Genomic DNA, 17,861 nt, shown 5'->3' with positions numbered 1-17,861 from the left:
CAAAACACAATACCTTACAATACCCAAACATTTCTGCACTTTACTTCCCACGCTGCTTTCCATGACACTCTGATCAGTTATTCTTTCTCCTTCTATGACTTCTTCTCCCCTGTGATCATGTTGAGACATCTGCCCTTTCAAATTGTGAGACAATCTCCCTAAAAGAAACACGGTCTTTTCAACAGTTGCTGCCTACATCGCTAAAAAATAATACTGTGAATGCTGGCCAAAAGCTAGAGAGCAACACCCAACACTTTGCGCTCAGCAACAGCACAAAGCAGCAAAGGATAGAAACCCCCAAAGCTCATACTTCAGAGGACATTCCCACCATGTAGCAAGAATGAGTCACAGTGAAGCAAAAGCCATCTGTTCATCTGGACACAGATACTGCTTGTCAGTTAGCAGGAAACATTGCCACTGAAGAATCTCGCTGCGATGTTCATCTTCCTGCACAGACGAACTTTCAGCATTTCAGATCTTCCAGTTGGTAAACTGGGAACACTGCAGCTTCCTTTAGCCTGTCTCATCTTTTGTGAAAACAGGCTGATCAGGCAAGAAATTGCCTGGGCGAATGGATCTATCTTTACATCTTAGCTAGTATCATGACGTTTTCATGTTAATTCATGAGTCTAGCAGTTTTCTTCAAGACCCAGGGATTGAAATGTAGTGACACAGAGTATCCCTGACTTCCACACAGTGGCACTGCCATGCTCTTGAGGCCCACTGGCTGCAGTGCCTTCCCACTCCTCCTTTCTGTTCCCACTGCTACATTACATAGCCAATGTGGGATCTCTTAATCCTGGGAAATTGTACATTACATCCTTCCCCGTAAAGGTATCTCTGCCATCAGCTGTTGCAGAAACTGTGAAAAGTGCAGTCATAATTAGTATGTTGTATCTTCAAATAGTTAGCAGCAGAAAGACACTCTGTAAAGGGACCATTTAAAGTCATGCCCTAATTAAAGTCATGTTTAACCAATCTTTTTGGGATGAGGACTGTCATTTAGTGTGTGTTCTTGCCACACATAGCTCGATGGGATTCAGGATTCCTGTGGCATGGAGGTGTTACCCTAACAAACAATGAATAATATTAACTACAGAAGTATAAATCTTGGATTTTGTTCCCCTAGTATGACTGCTTCTGCAGACATTGTATTTCCATTTGCTTGACTATTGGATAGTTGGTATAAACGTTTAGCAAATCACATGTGCAGGGTGGGTGGCTAATTCTTTTCATGTGTGCAATGTTTTGGATCAAATTATTTCCATATTCATTTTGATGGATTAGGTTTCAGGTGGACAAGACCAAAAAAATCAGATAAGCTCTTAAATATCCTGCTACTGGAGACATTCTTAACAGTGACATTCAGGAAGAATGAGACCATGTCTTACTTCTGTTAGAATTAGATTTGAGATATGTGAGCATAATTATCTCAAAGGAACATCAGCATTTGATAAAACAAAAGTGTAACCATATTAAATCAGATGACACCAAAAAACTTAGAACCCTAAAATGACCAAGATTGCAATGGAGCTCAGAGATCATCTACTCCAACCTCCCTGCTATGAGGGTGCTTCTCATGGCCTCATCCAACCTGGCCTTCAACACCCCGAGGAGGCAGCCACAACCTCCCTGGGCAGCCTATTCCAGAGTCTCACCACCTCCTTCTGAAGAACTTCTTCCTAAGATCCAGTCTAAACCTATCCTCCGTCAACCAGAAACTGTTCTCACTTGCCCTGTCTCTGGACACCCTCATGAAAAGTCACTCTTCAACCTTCCTGTAGTATCCCTTCAGGTATTGCACGGCAGCTCTAAGGTTCCCCCAGAGCCTTCTCTTCTCCAGACTGAACAACCCCAGCTCCCTCAGCCCTCACAGCAGAGGTGCTCCAGCCCTTGGATCATCTTTGTGGCCTCCTCTGGACTCACTCTGTGTCCTTCTTATGCTGGAAACACCAGAACTGGACACAGTATTCAAGGTATTCTATCCTTCAAGTTAAAGAAACAAAGCAATGTATTCCTTTCAAGGAACACAACTATTGACTTCTGCTGTTCCTCTGAAATCCATGAGTGCCAAATGAAATGTCAAAGGAGGTGTAAAAAGATACCCATAGGAATAAATGTCATAAAATGCAAGAAAAGATCTAGAGAGAAAGATCTTGCCTTTTGTGTATGCATATTAACTGAATGATTTGCCCCTTGAACACATCAACTGTCTGGAGCATTTACATTCCCAAAGTGTTCATTTTAAGCAAAACATTTTTACTTGGCACAAGTATTCTAGGGTATCTTCTAAAAAAAGGTCTACACGTTCTTGAGGGATAATCATTAGATACAAATGACAGGTAAGGAAGACAGAGAAGAACACCATGTAATTAAAAAATGATAATGGATGATTCCTGCACCAGGAATTATATACTGTACACCTCCAAAAAAACAGAGGCAAGCTTTGCTGGAGAAATCTTGAAGGAAGCTGCCTAGCTCTTGCTTTTAAAAAAAAAGGGGGGGGGGGGGGGAAGGAAAGAAAATAATTACAGGGGGAAAACACTTTAAAAGGCTGTGAAATTGTCAGCAGGAAACAAAATGACCACCCCAGATAAGAACTCCATCAGGTTGTAAATGTATAGGAACAGGGTTAACACTTTGGCTGTTACTCAAAAGCAAATGAAAGATGAGCTTATGATAACAAGCCTGGATTAAGAGTCAGAAGATCTCAGTTCATTTCTTGGCTCTTCCATAATCTTTCTTTGTGATTTTGGGCCAAAGCTTTCATTTGGCATAGACTGAAGAATGGAAATGGTATCCTTTCTGTCTAGTTAGGAAACCGAGACCCAGAGATAATACTAGCCAAGGATTCACAATGCTTTATAGGCATTCATATTTCCAATAAATTTCCCTGAAAAGAAAGATGACTGAGAGTTGAGAATGATCTTTGTGGGTCTGATCCTCCAATTATCGCTGTGTTTCTGTTTCCCCATTATAGCACTCAGATAACAAATCCTTTCTCCCACACTTTCAACATAGGCTGAGTTTTGTTGCCTTTCTTTTTTTCCTTTTCTTTTCTTTTCTTTTTTTTTTTTTTTCCCCCCTCTCCAGACTGGAATATAAACTCTCAGGAAAAAAAATATGCTCTCATTTATGTATTTCTTACAACTTCACAGTCTCATTGTGAGGATCCAAGAAGCATCAATGAATCAACAAGTAACTAGTTATTATGTGTGTATACATGTAGAGATATACCCATTCATCTCAGGTATTTCCAGAGCAAACATCTTTACTTTATTATTGCTATATTCCTAGTGCACAATAGCAATAATGATGATAATGTGAGTATATTGATGGGGTCTGTCTTGGGGCTTACACAGTGAACAGTAATTTCCCCGATTTCCTGTGCACCAGGCTGAGTTCTGACACTGACTGGGACTAAACCCAGAGCACTTCAGTGGAAGCTCAGGATTACTTCATCACAGTCACTTGCTTTTCATTTCCTTTTCCCTGATGATCTACTGAAGCTACCAGAGTTACACTGATGTGAGCGAGATCTGAATCCTGCCATTGGCAACAGTTACTGAAAACAGGAAATGGGATATTTCAAATAACAATAGGTGGGAACAGTGAGTAAAGGTTCACTGTGTGGTAACGGTGCTGACTCTTTAATGACTGTGTTTATTTCCTCGTGTCCCAAAGAAGGCCACAGTTCATTCTGCTCTGGAATACACATGCATGGCCATTTGCATATCAGACACTCCATCTGATTTTGCAGCTTATGTTACAGGGGTAGAAGTGGGGGATCATTACTGATTCCAGTTCTCATAAGGAGACACACAATTAGACTGCTCTCCTGTGCCCTGGCACCAAACAAGCGAGTCAAGTTGCAAGGATCAAAAGGTTCATCCCCATGCTTGCTTAAGAGGAAAGCTCCCTATTGTTGCAGCAACAGTTGAGGTTTTTAAGCCCTGTGCACAGAAAGCAGTTCTGTGACATAAAGAGAAACCCTTTACAAAGCTTACAAGCCACATGATGCACTTGACGTAAAGTCAGAGCAGAGATGTTACAAGCTGGAGAAGATATTGTGGGCCATGTAGTTCATTCCAAGCAAAGGCCTGCCGTTCTTGGCAGAGGCTTCCACACAACTCCTTGTCTAGTCTTGCCATGACTAATTCCCAGAAAAGGCAGTTTCACAACCACTCCAGGCAAGCCAGCCCTATGTCTAATTGGCATCACTGCTCAGAAACATTTCTTTGCTTTTTTTCTATGAAAGTTCACAATCTTATTGTCTATCCAAGCAGCCAATAAGATGGTCCTGCTATTCCTAAACACCTTTAGTCCTTCAGACTCTCACTCCACAAAATGCTTGGTTCATGTTGGGCTCCTATTCTCAGAGCTTCCAAAACTGGTCTGAATTAAGTTTCCTAGCTTAATGCACTCTTAAATAATGGTCACTAATTAGCAATGGAAAAAGGAAGAAATGGTCATATGAAAATGATAAAATGCCCAGCCACACAGATCTGTGGGGTTTTTTCCTTAGCTCAAACTGCTTTTTTCCCCCCATTAATCATAGAAATCCATGCTCCTCCAGCTGAGGAAGCAGTTGGTAAACTCTGTAAAAGCAGCCAAGTAACCTGGCATCAGTTGCTCCTATTTGCTGCTTCTCTATGAGGAAGTTTACTCTAAACCCTGTCTTTCCTAAAGATGCTTTGCAAAGAAAGTGTGCATTTCTTTTTATTTGTTACTCATACTTAGAAACAAAAGGTTTAGAAAGCTACCCCATTCCTTTTATTTATTTTTATGTAAGAACAGAAATTCAAGTCTTCCAAATCACAGAAGATTGCATGTATTGCCAGAAAAGTAGTCATCCTAAAGCTCAGATATCATACAGCTGAAAAGAGTTAATTTTCTGAGTGCTTTCAAATACCTTAAGAAACCGCAACTGATATTTGCTGCATTAGAAACCACGAAAGCCCAATTTGGTTAGGACTAACTGCTAATCACACTCCTGTGTCCCAGTAAGTGGACTCTCCAACTGAGCCTCTTGTAAAAATAAAGGCAAATTTTTTGCTAATATAGTCAATCAAGAAAAAAGCTGAAAGTGAAGATATGTCTCGTTCCTAAATATGTCCAGAAGCTACACATCAGAGAGGAAAAAGACCTATTTAAAGCAAAAAGACAGCGCTGGCACATGAGGAAATAGGTATAATACACTGGTTGCAAATAGGCTGGGAATTAGAGGACCATCACTCGTAATTACAGCGCCAAGAGACAGAATCACCTTTCCAGTGCCAGTTATGGAAACAGAAAATGTAATTGCCTTCAAGGTGAGACTTAAGACTTAAGGAAGACATTTTAGAGTCTGTCTGCCTGAAAAAGGATTGTCTGTTCTCATGCTGTTCCTGGGTGCTGATGGGGATCACAGACCAGTTCCCAGGGTGATACCTTCTCATCCACTGTTTAGGTACATCCAGAAGTACTAAAGTGCAAACAGGATCTTAAAAGCATGAACTCTAAGGCTCTGCCACAGCTAAAGTGTAGGAATGACATTGCTCTGTAGAATTTAAAGGGGAGAAAAAAGGAAAAGTAAAGCAACCATATCGCATCTCTTTGACTCAGTTGTGGGTCATTGGCTCATGTTCTGTTCGCATTAGCTAATGACAACAGTTTTTCCCTCCATTGTGGTTAATTGTTTACCAGCATTTGTAGGGCAGCACATCAGCTCTCCTAACTGCTTCAGGTCACATTCGCCTAAATCCTTCTTTCCTGTACTTTAGCCATTGCTTCCTTTTCAACTCTTTTACCATTCACTCTGTCTCAGGCCAGCTTATGGCCTGAAATGTAATTCTCTCGTAATTCTGCTGGAGTGACAGACCAGGAATCACCCCACTTGCTCGCCTGCTCATAACAGTTCTATTTATATATCCTAAAGAGCATTTACTTTATCTGTGGTAGAATCACATTGCATGCTAGTTTTCGATTTAGCAACTTACCACCTCGGAAGGAGATCATTTCAAGTAGTGTTCTCTGCTAACAACAATGCTTTCATGCACTTGACACACTCTCTCTCTCTTTTTCCCCAAATAAAGCCCATTTATCCTAATCAAACCGCAAGTTATTGATTCCTGACCATTTCATCTAACCTCCCTGTATATGGCTGCACGTGAATAATTTTCAGGAGGTTTTCTCCTCTTCTTACTCTCAGCACTGAATAAATACAGTGCAGAGCAAGTTAATGTGTCCTCTAAAAAATGCATGAATATTCTAAGAACAGAACAGGTGCTCCCCCTGCCTCATGTGGAGCTCAGCCCACCTGGAAAACACCGTCTGTCACCTACTAGGCTGGAGAGCAGATTTTCCAGGAACAGTCCCACCATCCCTGACAGAAATGGTTACTACTGAGAAGTGGTGGGGCATCTAATGTGGCAATACAGCTTTTCAGACAGAACCCTGATTAAAATTAATGAACCAAAAATAAAATAAAATAAAACACACAGGGTTGTATTTTTTTCTCTCTTTCTTTCTTTCCTTTTTTTTTTTTTTCCCTCTGCACATATTTGTAAATCAGCAGGCTTAAACTGGCTGATTATCCTAAATTGGGGCCAGTCATTGTGCAACTCTGCAGGCAGAGCACTGACATTTGGAGTAATCCTATATGATTTGTACTAATTTTTGCTGCTTCTATAAATGACCCGATTCACACTGAGTTAAAAACACACAAAATATTTACAGGATGGGAAGCATATCTGTGACTACTTTTAGGTAATCATCTGTATGGCAGTCACAAGAAATGTATCCAAGGAGCTCAATAGCTGCATTGCTTCCCTGCCCGTTCAGTACACATGCCTCAGCATCCTTCCCCACAACCAAAAATGAACAGCCCTCTGCTCTAAATCAGCTGGTCTCTGTCTCTCTGGCTGGCACAGCTAAATAAAGTGGTGCAGCCCCAAAGGACTGACTGATTTTTCTGGGATTTTTTTAACCTAGAACGTAGTTTAAGGTTTTCAATGTAAATTCCACCCTGGTGCATGCTTCAAAAAACCCCGGTGGTATAAAATGGGTATTTGAAACTTTATGACTCTGTATAGCTTGTAGAAAGTCATTAGGGATAAAATTATATCTTCAAGTATCTCCACTAGTTCATTCTTCAATTTTCTTTCATTTTGGGGCCTATTAAAATTTGTCCTAATATTTATTATCCTCCACAAACTCCAATAAATTCCCTTCAAGTCACACACAATCCCTTCGTTCCACCTGGCTGCTGGTGCCAGTAGTTTCCCTTCAGCTTTTGTTCCATGGAACCATCTCCTAAACCACAGCACGCTGTTGACTCACCATTTCGTTTTAATTCCTCTTTAAATACATACTGGGGAAAAACACTACATCTGTTTTCTTCAGTCTACAGTCTTACCCATTCTTTCTTATCTGAGACTGACCTTTCCTTCTAACCACGCTTTTTTGTTATCTGGATTAAAATTTGTTAATGCAGTTGTAACCTAGAACTAATACATTCTCTGACACTTATGCCAATTTTCTTTTAAATGCCCATTGATAATGGCCTAATCAGGATATAACCTAAACAGCTTTTACTGCATCATAATCACACCTGCAGCCATAGTTTTCTTTGATTTTCTTTTTTTTTGTTTTTTTCCTACAGCAATGATCTTCATCCCGCTCCAACCAACAAATCACAGCCTGGCAGAAGCACAGAAAACCTTACTTGTCAACTAAAAATGCCATTTATTGAAAGACCTTTCTTTCTCTTTTTAATATTGCATCTCCATCAGTGTCCATCTGCTATCCCCAGTTGTCCTTCGCTGGGAGATGCTGCTCATCTGAAGAGAGATACAAAATCAGATCCTTGTGCTTCAGACTCCACACAGGCACAGTAAATCTCCAGTCTCGTCCAGCCTTTGACAAGCCTTATATGAAACCCAGCTAAAAAGGGGCAAGTGTAAAATAAAAAGAGTGGACAGCTGCATTCACTGTCAATATGCCTGAAAAAAAATTCCTCTCCAAAGACAGAGCGTGGCAGTTAAACACGAAGGATTTCCAGAGCTATGTTACTGGGTTATATTTGACTGGAGCCCACACTGCATTTCAGGACATATAATATTTAACTCCACACAACCACATGTAGGCTCAAGTAAGGTGTAAAATTAATCCGCTTAAGAGGGCTTTTTGTTTGTTTGTTTTCTTCTGTCCATTTCTTCAGAGTATCTAGCTTTGGCCACAAATTGACACAAACTTGTCAGCACTATCTGTTGTCTACAAGGCAATTTGAGGTATGTATATATATATTGGTTTGGCCACATGAGGCCAAGTCAAGAATTACTGACTAAACCAAGTGAGACTAGTTGCTTGGATTTAGGTGCTTTTGAGTCTTGTTTTTCTAAACATAAAATAACACTCTGACCTTAAGCATGTGGGGTTTGGGTTTGGCTTTTTGTGCTTTTGGGGTTTTTTGGTAGACACAGGAGAACCCAACAATGAACACCAGTTGTTCATGGAGTCATTATATTAATAGCCTATGAGGGACTGGGGGATGAAAAGTCAGAGTGACACTTCCACACCTGTGATCACCAGCTCACAGAACACAGCAGGCAAAAGAAACAAACACATTCTATTTACCATCTGTAGGTAACTAGCAACAGATAGGGGGGAAAAAAAAAAGGCAGGGAAATGGAAATAACTGAGATGATGATGGAAACAGCAGCAGAAAATTAGAAGTCCTTTTATTAAAGAAACGCATTAGGAGTGCTTGTTCCATGTGCTGGACACTCCTTTGAAAAGCTAACAACTCTATTTTCAAAATGATATTAAGACATCCGTATCATTGACAGGTCTAATCTTAAAAGCGCTGCTACTTTGACACCCAACACACAAACATCTGTACTTGGGCACAACAAACTCTTCCTGGTCAAGCAGTGCCCAGCAGCGTGGGTGAAGAGCGTGCCCGGCCAAGGTACCCATCTCTAGGACGGCTTTGTGGCCCGGGCACAGCATCTCATGCGCAGAGCCTCTAACAGCTATCCCCGCACGGTACTGCAACGCGCCTCTGCCACTGACATGTCAGCGAGGGTCCCTGCTGTCCCGGGGCAGGCAAAGTAACTTTCCAGTCCTCCTGCTCACTAGGAAAGCACCATCCATGGGACGTGCGGAGTATGCCGATGCTGCCTTGCAGATTTGTGGGGAAGGTGCCATCGAGGGGTTCATAGTGACACCCCTTCCCCGCCCCCACCCCGGTGAGACAGGGCACCCCGACAGCGCCGAGGGCCCGAGTAAGCACAAAGCACGGAGACTGCCGGGCAACCTCGGCACCCCGCTGCAGGCGTGTTCGACGGGGAGGCCCCGGGCCATGGGGGAGGTTCCTCCGCTCCCCACCGCCCCCAACACAGAAGCCGCGGGCGGCTCCGCAGCGCCCTCCGCGGCCGCCGGCAGCAGTGCAGCACCATGCCGCCTGGCTCCCCTCCCCCGCGCAGGCAGCTCTCGCGCGGCCGTCTCACAAGCACACACCTCCCCTTCCGAAAAAGCAGCCGCTTCCCCGCTTTATATACCCTGCTAAAAATAGCCTGCCGCCGAGCTCGCCAATCAGGAGGGAGCGAATTTCGAATCGGGCCAATGGCGGGAGCCGTCACGGCCAGGCTCGGTCACGCCAGGAGGAGCCGCGATGCCTGCCGCGCGGCGATTGGGCCGTTCTGACATCATTGGCACGCGGGGCGCGGAGTGCGTGGCGGAGATTGGGTCGCAGCGGCGGGCGGCGTAATGGGATCACGCGGGGCGGGGGAGGGCGCGGGGGGCGGGGCGGCGGCGCGGCCGGGCAGAGCTTTGAATAGGGAAGTTTCGCAGGGGGTTGCACTCGCAGTCAGCGCCGTGTTTGCAAATATTGGGTCCGCTCCTGCGCAAGGGTCCGCCGCCGGCCGCAGGAGGGGAGAACCGCCGCGGCCGCCTCGGGAGACGTCCGGCTTTGCTGTGCAATTAAACTTTGCATGAAACTTTGGGTCTTTTTTCCTCCCTAAGCTCCTCAAGGAATTAATATATATCTGTATCTGTACAATTGTTATTTTTATTTCTTTTTTTGTTCTTCTTTGGAGGAAGGGGGGGGGGGGCTTGGAAACTGAGAGCAGAGGTTTGACACCCCCCCGCACACCCCCCTCAATCCCTGCACATAAAGGAGGCATCTGTATTTTTGGTTACCAGCACTGACTTTGTTGTTGCAACTTGAGACATGGATGTTCTCCCAATGTGCAGCATCTTCCAGGAACTCCAGATTGTGCACGACACGGGTTACTTCTCAGCCTTGCCGTCCCTGGAGGAATATTGGCAACAGGTAAATGAGGATGTCGGTGGTGGTGGTGGTGTCGTCGGGCTGTGTTTTGGTTTGCTTTTGGTTTTGTTTTGGTGTTGTGTTTGGTATTTTTTTTCCCCATGTGTGTTTTTTGTATTTTTTTTTTAAGCCGTATTAAAGGATAAGCGGATTTTTTTTTTTTTTTAAGGGGGCGCGGAAAAAAAGCCCAAGTGTCAGCAAGGAGTTTGGGGACAGTTAAGCACAAATGTGTAGAGATGTTGTGGAGCAGATGTTTTGGGTTTAAGTAAAATAGCTTTGGGAGAATAATTCCGAACGGAGGCGACAAGCTGCACCCCTCCCGTCTCTCCGCCTCAGCCTGCGAGGGGCTGTCAAGCTGAGCTCGGCGTGCCCGGCCGCTCCGCTCCGCTCTGCGTTCCTGCAGCGGAGTCCAGCCCGGCGCTCCGCTCCCGCCTGCTCCGCACCGAGACCTGGCAAAAGTTTTGCGCTTGTACCCCGTCCAAACTCCACAGCTGGGGCTTGTCATCCGAGTTCCCTGCCTTGGCTGAGGGCTGCTATTCGCCTCTTGCTGCGTTGTGTGGGTTTTTTTCGTTGTTTTTTTGGGTTTGGTTTGGTTTTAATTTTACTTTATTTTTCCTGGCGATGTTGGGAAAAAACCCTCCAGGAGTGTGTGTACATGTATCTATGTGTGTGCATGTGTATGTATGTATGTAAGGCAGCTGTTTGCCAGCGCAGGGAGCTTTGCCGAGTCCGTGAGTTGTCAGTCATATGACAGCGATCCCTTTCTGCTAATTGCCTTGGTCGGGAAGGAGGAAGAACGGAGGCTCCTTCCCTTTAATGGATATATTTTGTTACTTTCTTTTGCCCCCTCCCCCCCCCCCCTTTTTTTTTTCCTTTTCTTCCCCCCCCCCCTTTTTCTTCTTTAATTTGGCCAAGGCACCGAGATATATCAGCGGCCACCGCAGCTCCTGCCATTTCTGCGTGCTCCGGGGGGGCTGCTGGCTCTGCTCCCCGGCCGGGAGCTGCTCAGCCCGGGTGACTAGAGCAAATATCTGCTGGCTTTTCAGAAGGACGAAGGAGCCTTTCCAAGGAGGTTGAAATGCAAAGTGTTACAACCTTCACATGCCTACTAATTGTATGCAGTGCCTTGTTGTTGTCTATTTTTTTTTTATCCTCTTCCCTCCTCCCTTTCCCTTCTCAGAGAGGCAGCTTCGTAGTACGTGATTGAAATGGAGCTAAGTAGTTTCCTTCAGGCATTTGGGCTCTTGGCGAAGGGCCAGCCCTCGTTCCCAGTAGCCTTCAGAGGCATTTAAACTCGGAGAGAGCTTCACTCTGGCCCCCCATTACTAATCTACCTAATAAGGAATTTAAATTAGTCAGAAATGTGAAAGTTTAACAAGATCTTAACAAATGCTTTTTTACCTGTTTTCGTGGAAGACCAAGATACTGTTCTGTTGTCCTTGTCGAAACCTTGTTTCTAACATGCATGGCAACCCGGTTACCTAGTTATAGACACACAAATATTATGAGCAGTGGCGGGTTTGTTTTTTGAGGTCGATTGGAGTTTGTTGTTTTCCCCCATTTTTGCCCACATTCCCAGCCTGGCCAAAGCATGTGACCCATTTTACTTGAGTGGTGCTGGGGAAGAAAGAAGGCTGCTCCCATGGTGGCTCTGCTCCTGGACAGATGGAAAGGGGCTCTGAGAGGAATGTGTGGCATTTGGGATCAGGTTTTGCTTCTGGGCTTGAAAGAGACGATCTTGCTAAAATTATGTAGAGTTTGGTATGGAAACTTAGTGTGTCCATTTTCTGTGTGGTGTTTCCATGTGGATCGTTTCCTGTAGTGGAAAGAACAGTCCCAGAACATTAGCTTGTTGCCATAACAGTTCATACCGGTTTTTTTGTTCTCTGAAAATGGCTAGGAAGTCAGCAGGGTGAATGGAAATTGAAAATCACAGCTTCACCCGTTTAAGGTGGTTTTGGTTGTTGCTGTGTTTTGTTTCATGGAGTAGAGGGGAATGAGGTATGGGGGGGAATTGTTCATGTACTGTTGCATGTATATTTGAACAGAGTACTTTCTTGGCAGATGGTCAAGAGTTTTAAAAGGAAGTCTCCTTTGGCATTGCGTGAAAGAAAGAGAGAGATGACTCATACAGTTGCACTCTTGGCCAGTAGATAAAGTTCTTGTTCATTGTGGGACTCCCAGCAGGACCTCAGAGTAATTTCCCATTTTAAATCCTATAGAACAGGACATTTCCATTCTGGAACTTTTTTGTTGTTTGTTTTTTTCCTTTGCTGTTGAAGTTCCTGGTGTTCCTCTGAACACGCATGGGAGCAGTTTAAGTTATGTGGCGTGCATGCCAGCACGCTTGGAAATGACATTCTGAAAGTCGAGTGTGCTGTGTTCTCATGCACAGGAAATGGGAGGATGTCTGCTGCTCCATTGATGTCCCCAGAAGACAGGCCAGCAGCTCTGCAGCCATGCTGAAATGTGGCTTTGTTTTCTGACACAGCGTTTGGGTTTTAACTGCCTGTCAGAGCACATTGTGTTCAGTTGGGTCCTTTCAGCCTGGTGTTTGTGTGAGAGAGATACAAAACAACTTGAAATTAGACAAGGCGCAGGAGTGAAGTGTCATTATTTGTTGTGGTTTTCTGTGGTCCTTTTCAACAACAGCCTACTGAAAACACAGATTTTTATGATGAGAGTGATGATAATTTCACTGACTCATTAGATTGCTATTTTGGAAACCAAAGCTGATTTGCACCTTCAGCTGCGCGTTTGAACTCCTGCCCAGCTCTGATTTCTTTTCATCGTAACAGTCACCTAGTTATGGCTGGAGGAGCCTCTAATTTGTTTTGAACCTAGAAACCTCGAATCGAACATGCTACATTCCTGCATGCTTTTTGAAGTGTGAAATGCAATTTGGTTTATTTTTAAGCAAGCTTCTAACTTTTCCTCATTCTTTTTCCTCCTTTTTCACCTAGACATGTTTGGAGCTGGAACGGTATCTTCAAAGTGAACCCTGTTATGTTTCTGCATCTGAAATCAAATTTGATAGCCAAGAGGATCTCTGGACCAAAATTATTCTGGCACGTGAAAAAAAGGAGGAATCTGAACTGAAGAGCACGTGTGTCCCAAAAGAGGACAATCTTACTAGTCAGAACTTAGAGACCAACAGTTCGAATTCAGACGTGAGCAGCGAATCTTCAGACAGCTCTGAGGAGCTCTCGCCCACGACAAAGTTTACCTCTGACCCTATAAGCGATGTTTTAGCCAGTTCAGGAAACTTGAGTTCGTCTGTCACTTCCACTCCCCCTTCATCTCCTGAGCTGAGCAAAGAGCCTTCTTCCCAGCTATGGAATTGTACACCGGGTGAGTTGCATTCACCAGGGAAAATTCGTACTGGTACCGCTGGAAAGACTGCAGAAAAAGGTACACCCACCAACGGTGACACCTCGCCAGATGGCAGGAGACGTGTTCACAGATGTCATTTTAATGGCTGCAGGAAAGTTTACACCAAAAGTTCACATCTGAAAGCACATCAGCGCACTCATACAGGTTAGTAACCCTACGCTATTAACAGCTGGCATGTCCTGTAGGGAATACCTCTGACCCTGGTGGTGTCAGTGTTACACAATCACTGGGTGGGAGCCCAGGTTTGGAGATAATGATGTAACAACAGTGGAGGTTTACCAGCATGGACAACATCACTTCCTCATTCTCTTCCTGAGCAAGCTGAAGCTGAGACAGTTGATGGTAGATTAGTCTCTGCCATTGCAAATAGGAGCTGCTCATCTAATACAGGGAAGCTGCAGTGGCTTGGAGTCTTCAGGAGTAAAAGTCTAGCCAAAGTGCGGGCAAGACCTTTGTTGTTTCTAAAGCAGAAGGGAGCTGAGACTTTCTTGCAAAAAAAATGGAACACTGTATCTAACAACCAGATCGCTAGATACTGTAAGAGCTTGTTTTTATGGTTTGCTCTGCATTGGGCCTGTCCAATCAAACATCCCAAGGCCTAGAAATCCGGCATCTCTGTTTGTAGATCGCTGAACGGTTTTGTCTGCCATCCTTTTTTGGCAAAAAAATCTGGAAAAGCCACAGTGTGGTGATAGTCCTCCTAACATTACTGCCTAGTTGGTGTCATATAAACGTGCGATTTACGACACAATTTAATCCCAAAATACTGAGCAGCAGCCTTTTATTGTTATGGAACATGAACTAAAAATAACATCCTGTGTGTTGCTGGGAAAGAAAGCGAGGAAGGTAGACACTTCAGGGCTTTTGTAAATATTTTATGGTTGAGGCAATGTGCTGATTTGCTGTTTTGAGCTTTATTATTTGACATCTCTTTATAATGGCAGTTGGATGTGTGGAGCTGTGCTTTGGCTCAGCAGGCATCACTTAATATAAGGAACTGGCCTGGCACTCTCGGTGTACCAGTCCAAAGACCTCTACAGGGTTGGGTTTTTTCTCCCCCCCCCAAGATGTGGAAAGAGAATTCAAGGAAAAGATCCTGTTTTGACTGATGAGCTCAGCATTTTGTAGCTTTTATGGGAAGTCAGAGTGAGCTCAAATGCTCCCGTTGTCATGCAGAAGTCAGATAAAACAAGATTAGTTCAAGAGGAAAGAACAACTTCCACTGAAACTGTGGTGGTTGAGCAGACATAAATAGCTGCTAGCCTCAGAATTATTGCAGAGCTGTTGTGCTGGTGCTGTCTGGCTGACAACGTTCCTGTGAATGGAAGTGGTATTTCTTGAATGCTGAAATAACAGTTTTAAAAGTGGTGTGCAGGCTTTTCCAAGAGTATGTGGCTCAGCAGAAAGGAGGTTGTGTGTTATGCAGATGAGTGAGGGACAGAGGGCTTTGATGCAATACAGTAGCCTAATTGCATTTTGGAGCCTTGCTGTGCTGCCTTTAGTCACCTTTAGGAGGTGAATGATACCTGTTTTGGGAGTAAGCCTGCCATTATGGGTGAACAAGAATGGTAGAAGGTTGGATTTCTTTGTTCCCTGTCAGCCTATTAAATTGCCTTTTTTCCCCCTTCTTTTTAATAAGAATGAGGTTATTTGATGTGTTGTTGCACCCAAATAGTTAAGTAGGATGACATTTGCAAGCCTTCTTTGCCTACCTGTTCTGAAGCATTTAGCCAGGTTAAATAAAATCGGGTGTCTTTGGGAGGTGGAGGAGGTTTCCATAGAAAATGAATGGGGTAGCACCTACCTTTCTTTGAATGAAGTCATGACTAACATCTAATCTGCTTCCTTTGTAGGGGAAAAGCCTTACAGATGTTCATGGGAAGGGTGTGAGTGGCGTTTTGCAAGAAGTGATGAATTAACCAGACACTTCAGAAAGCACACTGGTTCCAAGCCTTTTAAATGTAGTCACTGTGACAGGTATGTGACTGAAATGCACCTTTTAAAATCATAGTTATTTTTAATGCCTGTTGGAAAGTGAATCTAGGCTGCTTTTCACTTGTGAAGGAATCATTTGGGGATGCAACTGTTTGAGGGATCATTGTATATTTAGACTGGGGGGAAAAAAACCCAAATGACTTTTATTTTACTAATTATTGGGATGTGGTCTGTAGCCTGGTGTGGCCGAGGGGTGTTGAGTAGTCCTTAGTTTTACCACTCTGGGTACCCACAGACACCTTGAGTGCTCCTGTGTATCCAAAGAATGGCAAATCTCTTCCACCAGCTGTGTTTTGGAGTACCAGAGCCAGGGGGGTGCCCCAGCCATGCGTATCATGTCCGGTGTGCCAGCAACGATGGGCTAATGCTCACCCTGACTCTTGCCTTGCAGGTGTTTTTCCAGGTCTGACCACCTGGCCCTTCACATGAAGAGACACCTCTGAATGGGTCAAGAGGTGAATCCTGCGGGCTAAGAGGCGTCAAGGTTGAAGAGCCTTGAGCAGAGGGATGCGTGTTCCAGCCAAAGCATGCCATTTTGCACCCTACCCAGTTGCCTCCAGGACCTCACTTCCTTGCAGGTCTTTTGAGGGCTAATAAGTCATGTAAGAAACGGCATAGCAACCACGGTGTGTGATGTTTGGGGTTTCCTGGGCTCACACACTGGTATCTAACCTTCTGAGTGGCTCCTAAGCCTTTGCCGTGAGCATGTGCACTGAGAATGTTAATGATTGGGCGACTGTATGCGATGAGGATCTCTTGATGACTGTATGCTGAGGCACATTTTTTTTCTTGTGGTTGTTTTATAACTGTAAGAGAAAAAAAAAAGTAGTCTGAATGTCTTGTATGTGAGGGATATCTCGTGAGATGGGACGACCACCAATCATTTCCAAGGGGTGGGGGGGGAGGGAGTGTCTACACCTTTTTAGAGGGAAAACAGAGAGGGGAAAGGGGGAGGGGGGGAATAGAAAGAGTCAGGATGCCAGAATGGAGATAGGGGAACCTCCCCATTCCTGTGTGAGAGGAGCTTTAGGTGTCTGGTGCAGCTATTAAACGTGCAATGTGTCAAGTAGCTTGTTTTACTTGCTACAGAGCTCATTTGTAATCCATTGTATAAGCTGTGTATTTACAAATGTAACACAACTATAACTTTTCATTATAATACCAAGGTTATTGCATGGTTCTGGGGAACTATATGCTTTTCCATTCTTTAATCAGGACTGCAGTTTTGATTCCAGTTAAGAGCAGCTAAAATACAATTGGTCTAATGTTACATAATGTATGGAACATGAATAATTTTTTCTGTTGGGTGGATAAAACCACTATTGGTTAGAAACTGATTTTTCTCATGCAGCTAATTTTTCTCTTATTTATGCCTTGAGGACTAACTTCTGGTTTTCTAGCTGTTAATGCACTGTTGACCTTAATAATGGTGCCTTATGCAAGTGACCTTCTCTTGTAGGGGGTCTTATACAGGGGTATGGGTGATGCATGCTTTATTAAGGCTCTCTTTTCACCTGGCATTGTACTGTATCAAATGTATAATATGAGGGGAAAAAAAAAAAAAGGTTACTTCCAGGGTCCTCCTTCACAAAGACAAATATAGAGAAAAGTCATTCATGTCAGTACAGTATTTGTTTAACTTAGACTCTAATTTAACTGTGTTACAGTATAATGCATATGCCAATTGAATACCTGACCAGTTCTGCCACCTTGAGACTTTTTTTTATATTGACCTTGCACAACAACTGTGTATATACACACCCCAACTGTACTTAATATGTCGAGTTTTCATACATATTAAAGATACAGAAGTATTAAAAGAAAGAAAAAGGAAAAAAAAAAAGATGTATTTGCTTAAAAGGCACAAATTCCACATCTATATATCTAGCTATCTGTTGGTCATATAGAAAGAAACTATATTACTTTTTTTTCTTTTCTTTTTTTTTTTTTTTTAAGAAAGTGGGCAGAAAAAATAATTGTGTATGTATATTTGTGTGTACAGTCTGTGTATGTGTGTATATATATAGATAATATATAAATATTTTTTTTAAAGAGGAAAAAGAGAAAAAAAAATTAGAACACGTAACTAGAAAATGCCACAGCCCATCAACATCTTCCCTCTTCCCCACTCCCCTCCCCCCCCCTTGCAGTATGGTCATTA

The 17,861-nt window shown here is 43.6% G+C and overlaps 1 protein-coding gene across 1 annotated transcript; it reads left to right on the top strand.

Annotated features, from left to right (window-relative positions):
- The first annotated feature begins 9,810 nt into the window (after positions 1–9,810).
- KLF6 (KLF transcription factor 6) lies at positions 9,811–17,543 on the top strand. Its single transcript, XM_009896948.2, has 4 exons — positions 9,811–10,315; positions 13,276–13,849; positions 15,559–15,682; positions 16,092–17,543. The coding sequence occupies exons 1-4, from the start codon at positions 10,214–10,216 to the stop codon at positions 16,141–16,143; spliced, it is 852 nt and encodes a 283-aa protein (XP_009895250.1). The 5' UTR covers positions 9,811–10,213; the 3' UTR covers positions 16,144–17,543.
- The last annotated feature ends 318 nt before the right edge of the window (positions 17,544–17,861 follow it).

The sequence above is a fragment of the Dryobates pubescens genome, chromosome 21 (assembly GCF_014839835.1).
Source record: "Dryobates pubescens isolate bDryPub1 chromosome 21, bDryPub1.pri, whole genome shotgun sequence".
Taxonomy (NCBI): Eukaryota; Metazoa; Chordata; class Aves; order Piciformes; family Picidae; genus Dryobates; species Dryobates pubescens.
Note: the sequence above shows the minus strand (reverse complement) of the source record. Positions and strands in the feature narration are given on the sequence as shown.

Coding starts and splice junctions, on each gene's coding strand:
- KLF6 (XM_009896948.2), top strand. CDS start 10,214: ATGGATGTTCTCCCAATGTGCAGCATCTTCCAGGAACTCCAGATTGTG. Junction 13,850..15,558: donor ACATCAGCGCACTCATACAG/GTTAGTAACCCT, acceptor CTTCCTTTGTAG/GGGAAAAGCCTTACAGATGT. Junction 15,683..16,091: donor AAATGTAGTCACTGTGACAG/GTATGTGACTGA, acceptor CTTGCCTTGCAG/GTGTTTTTCCAGGTCTGACC.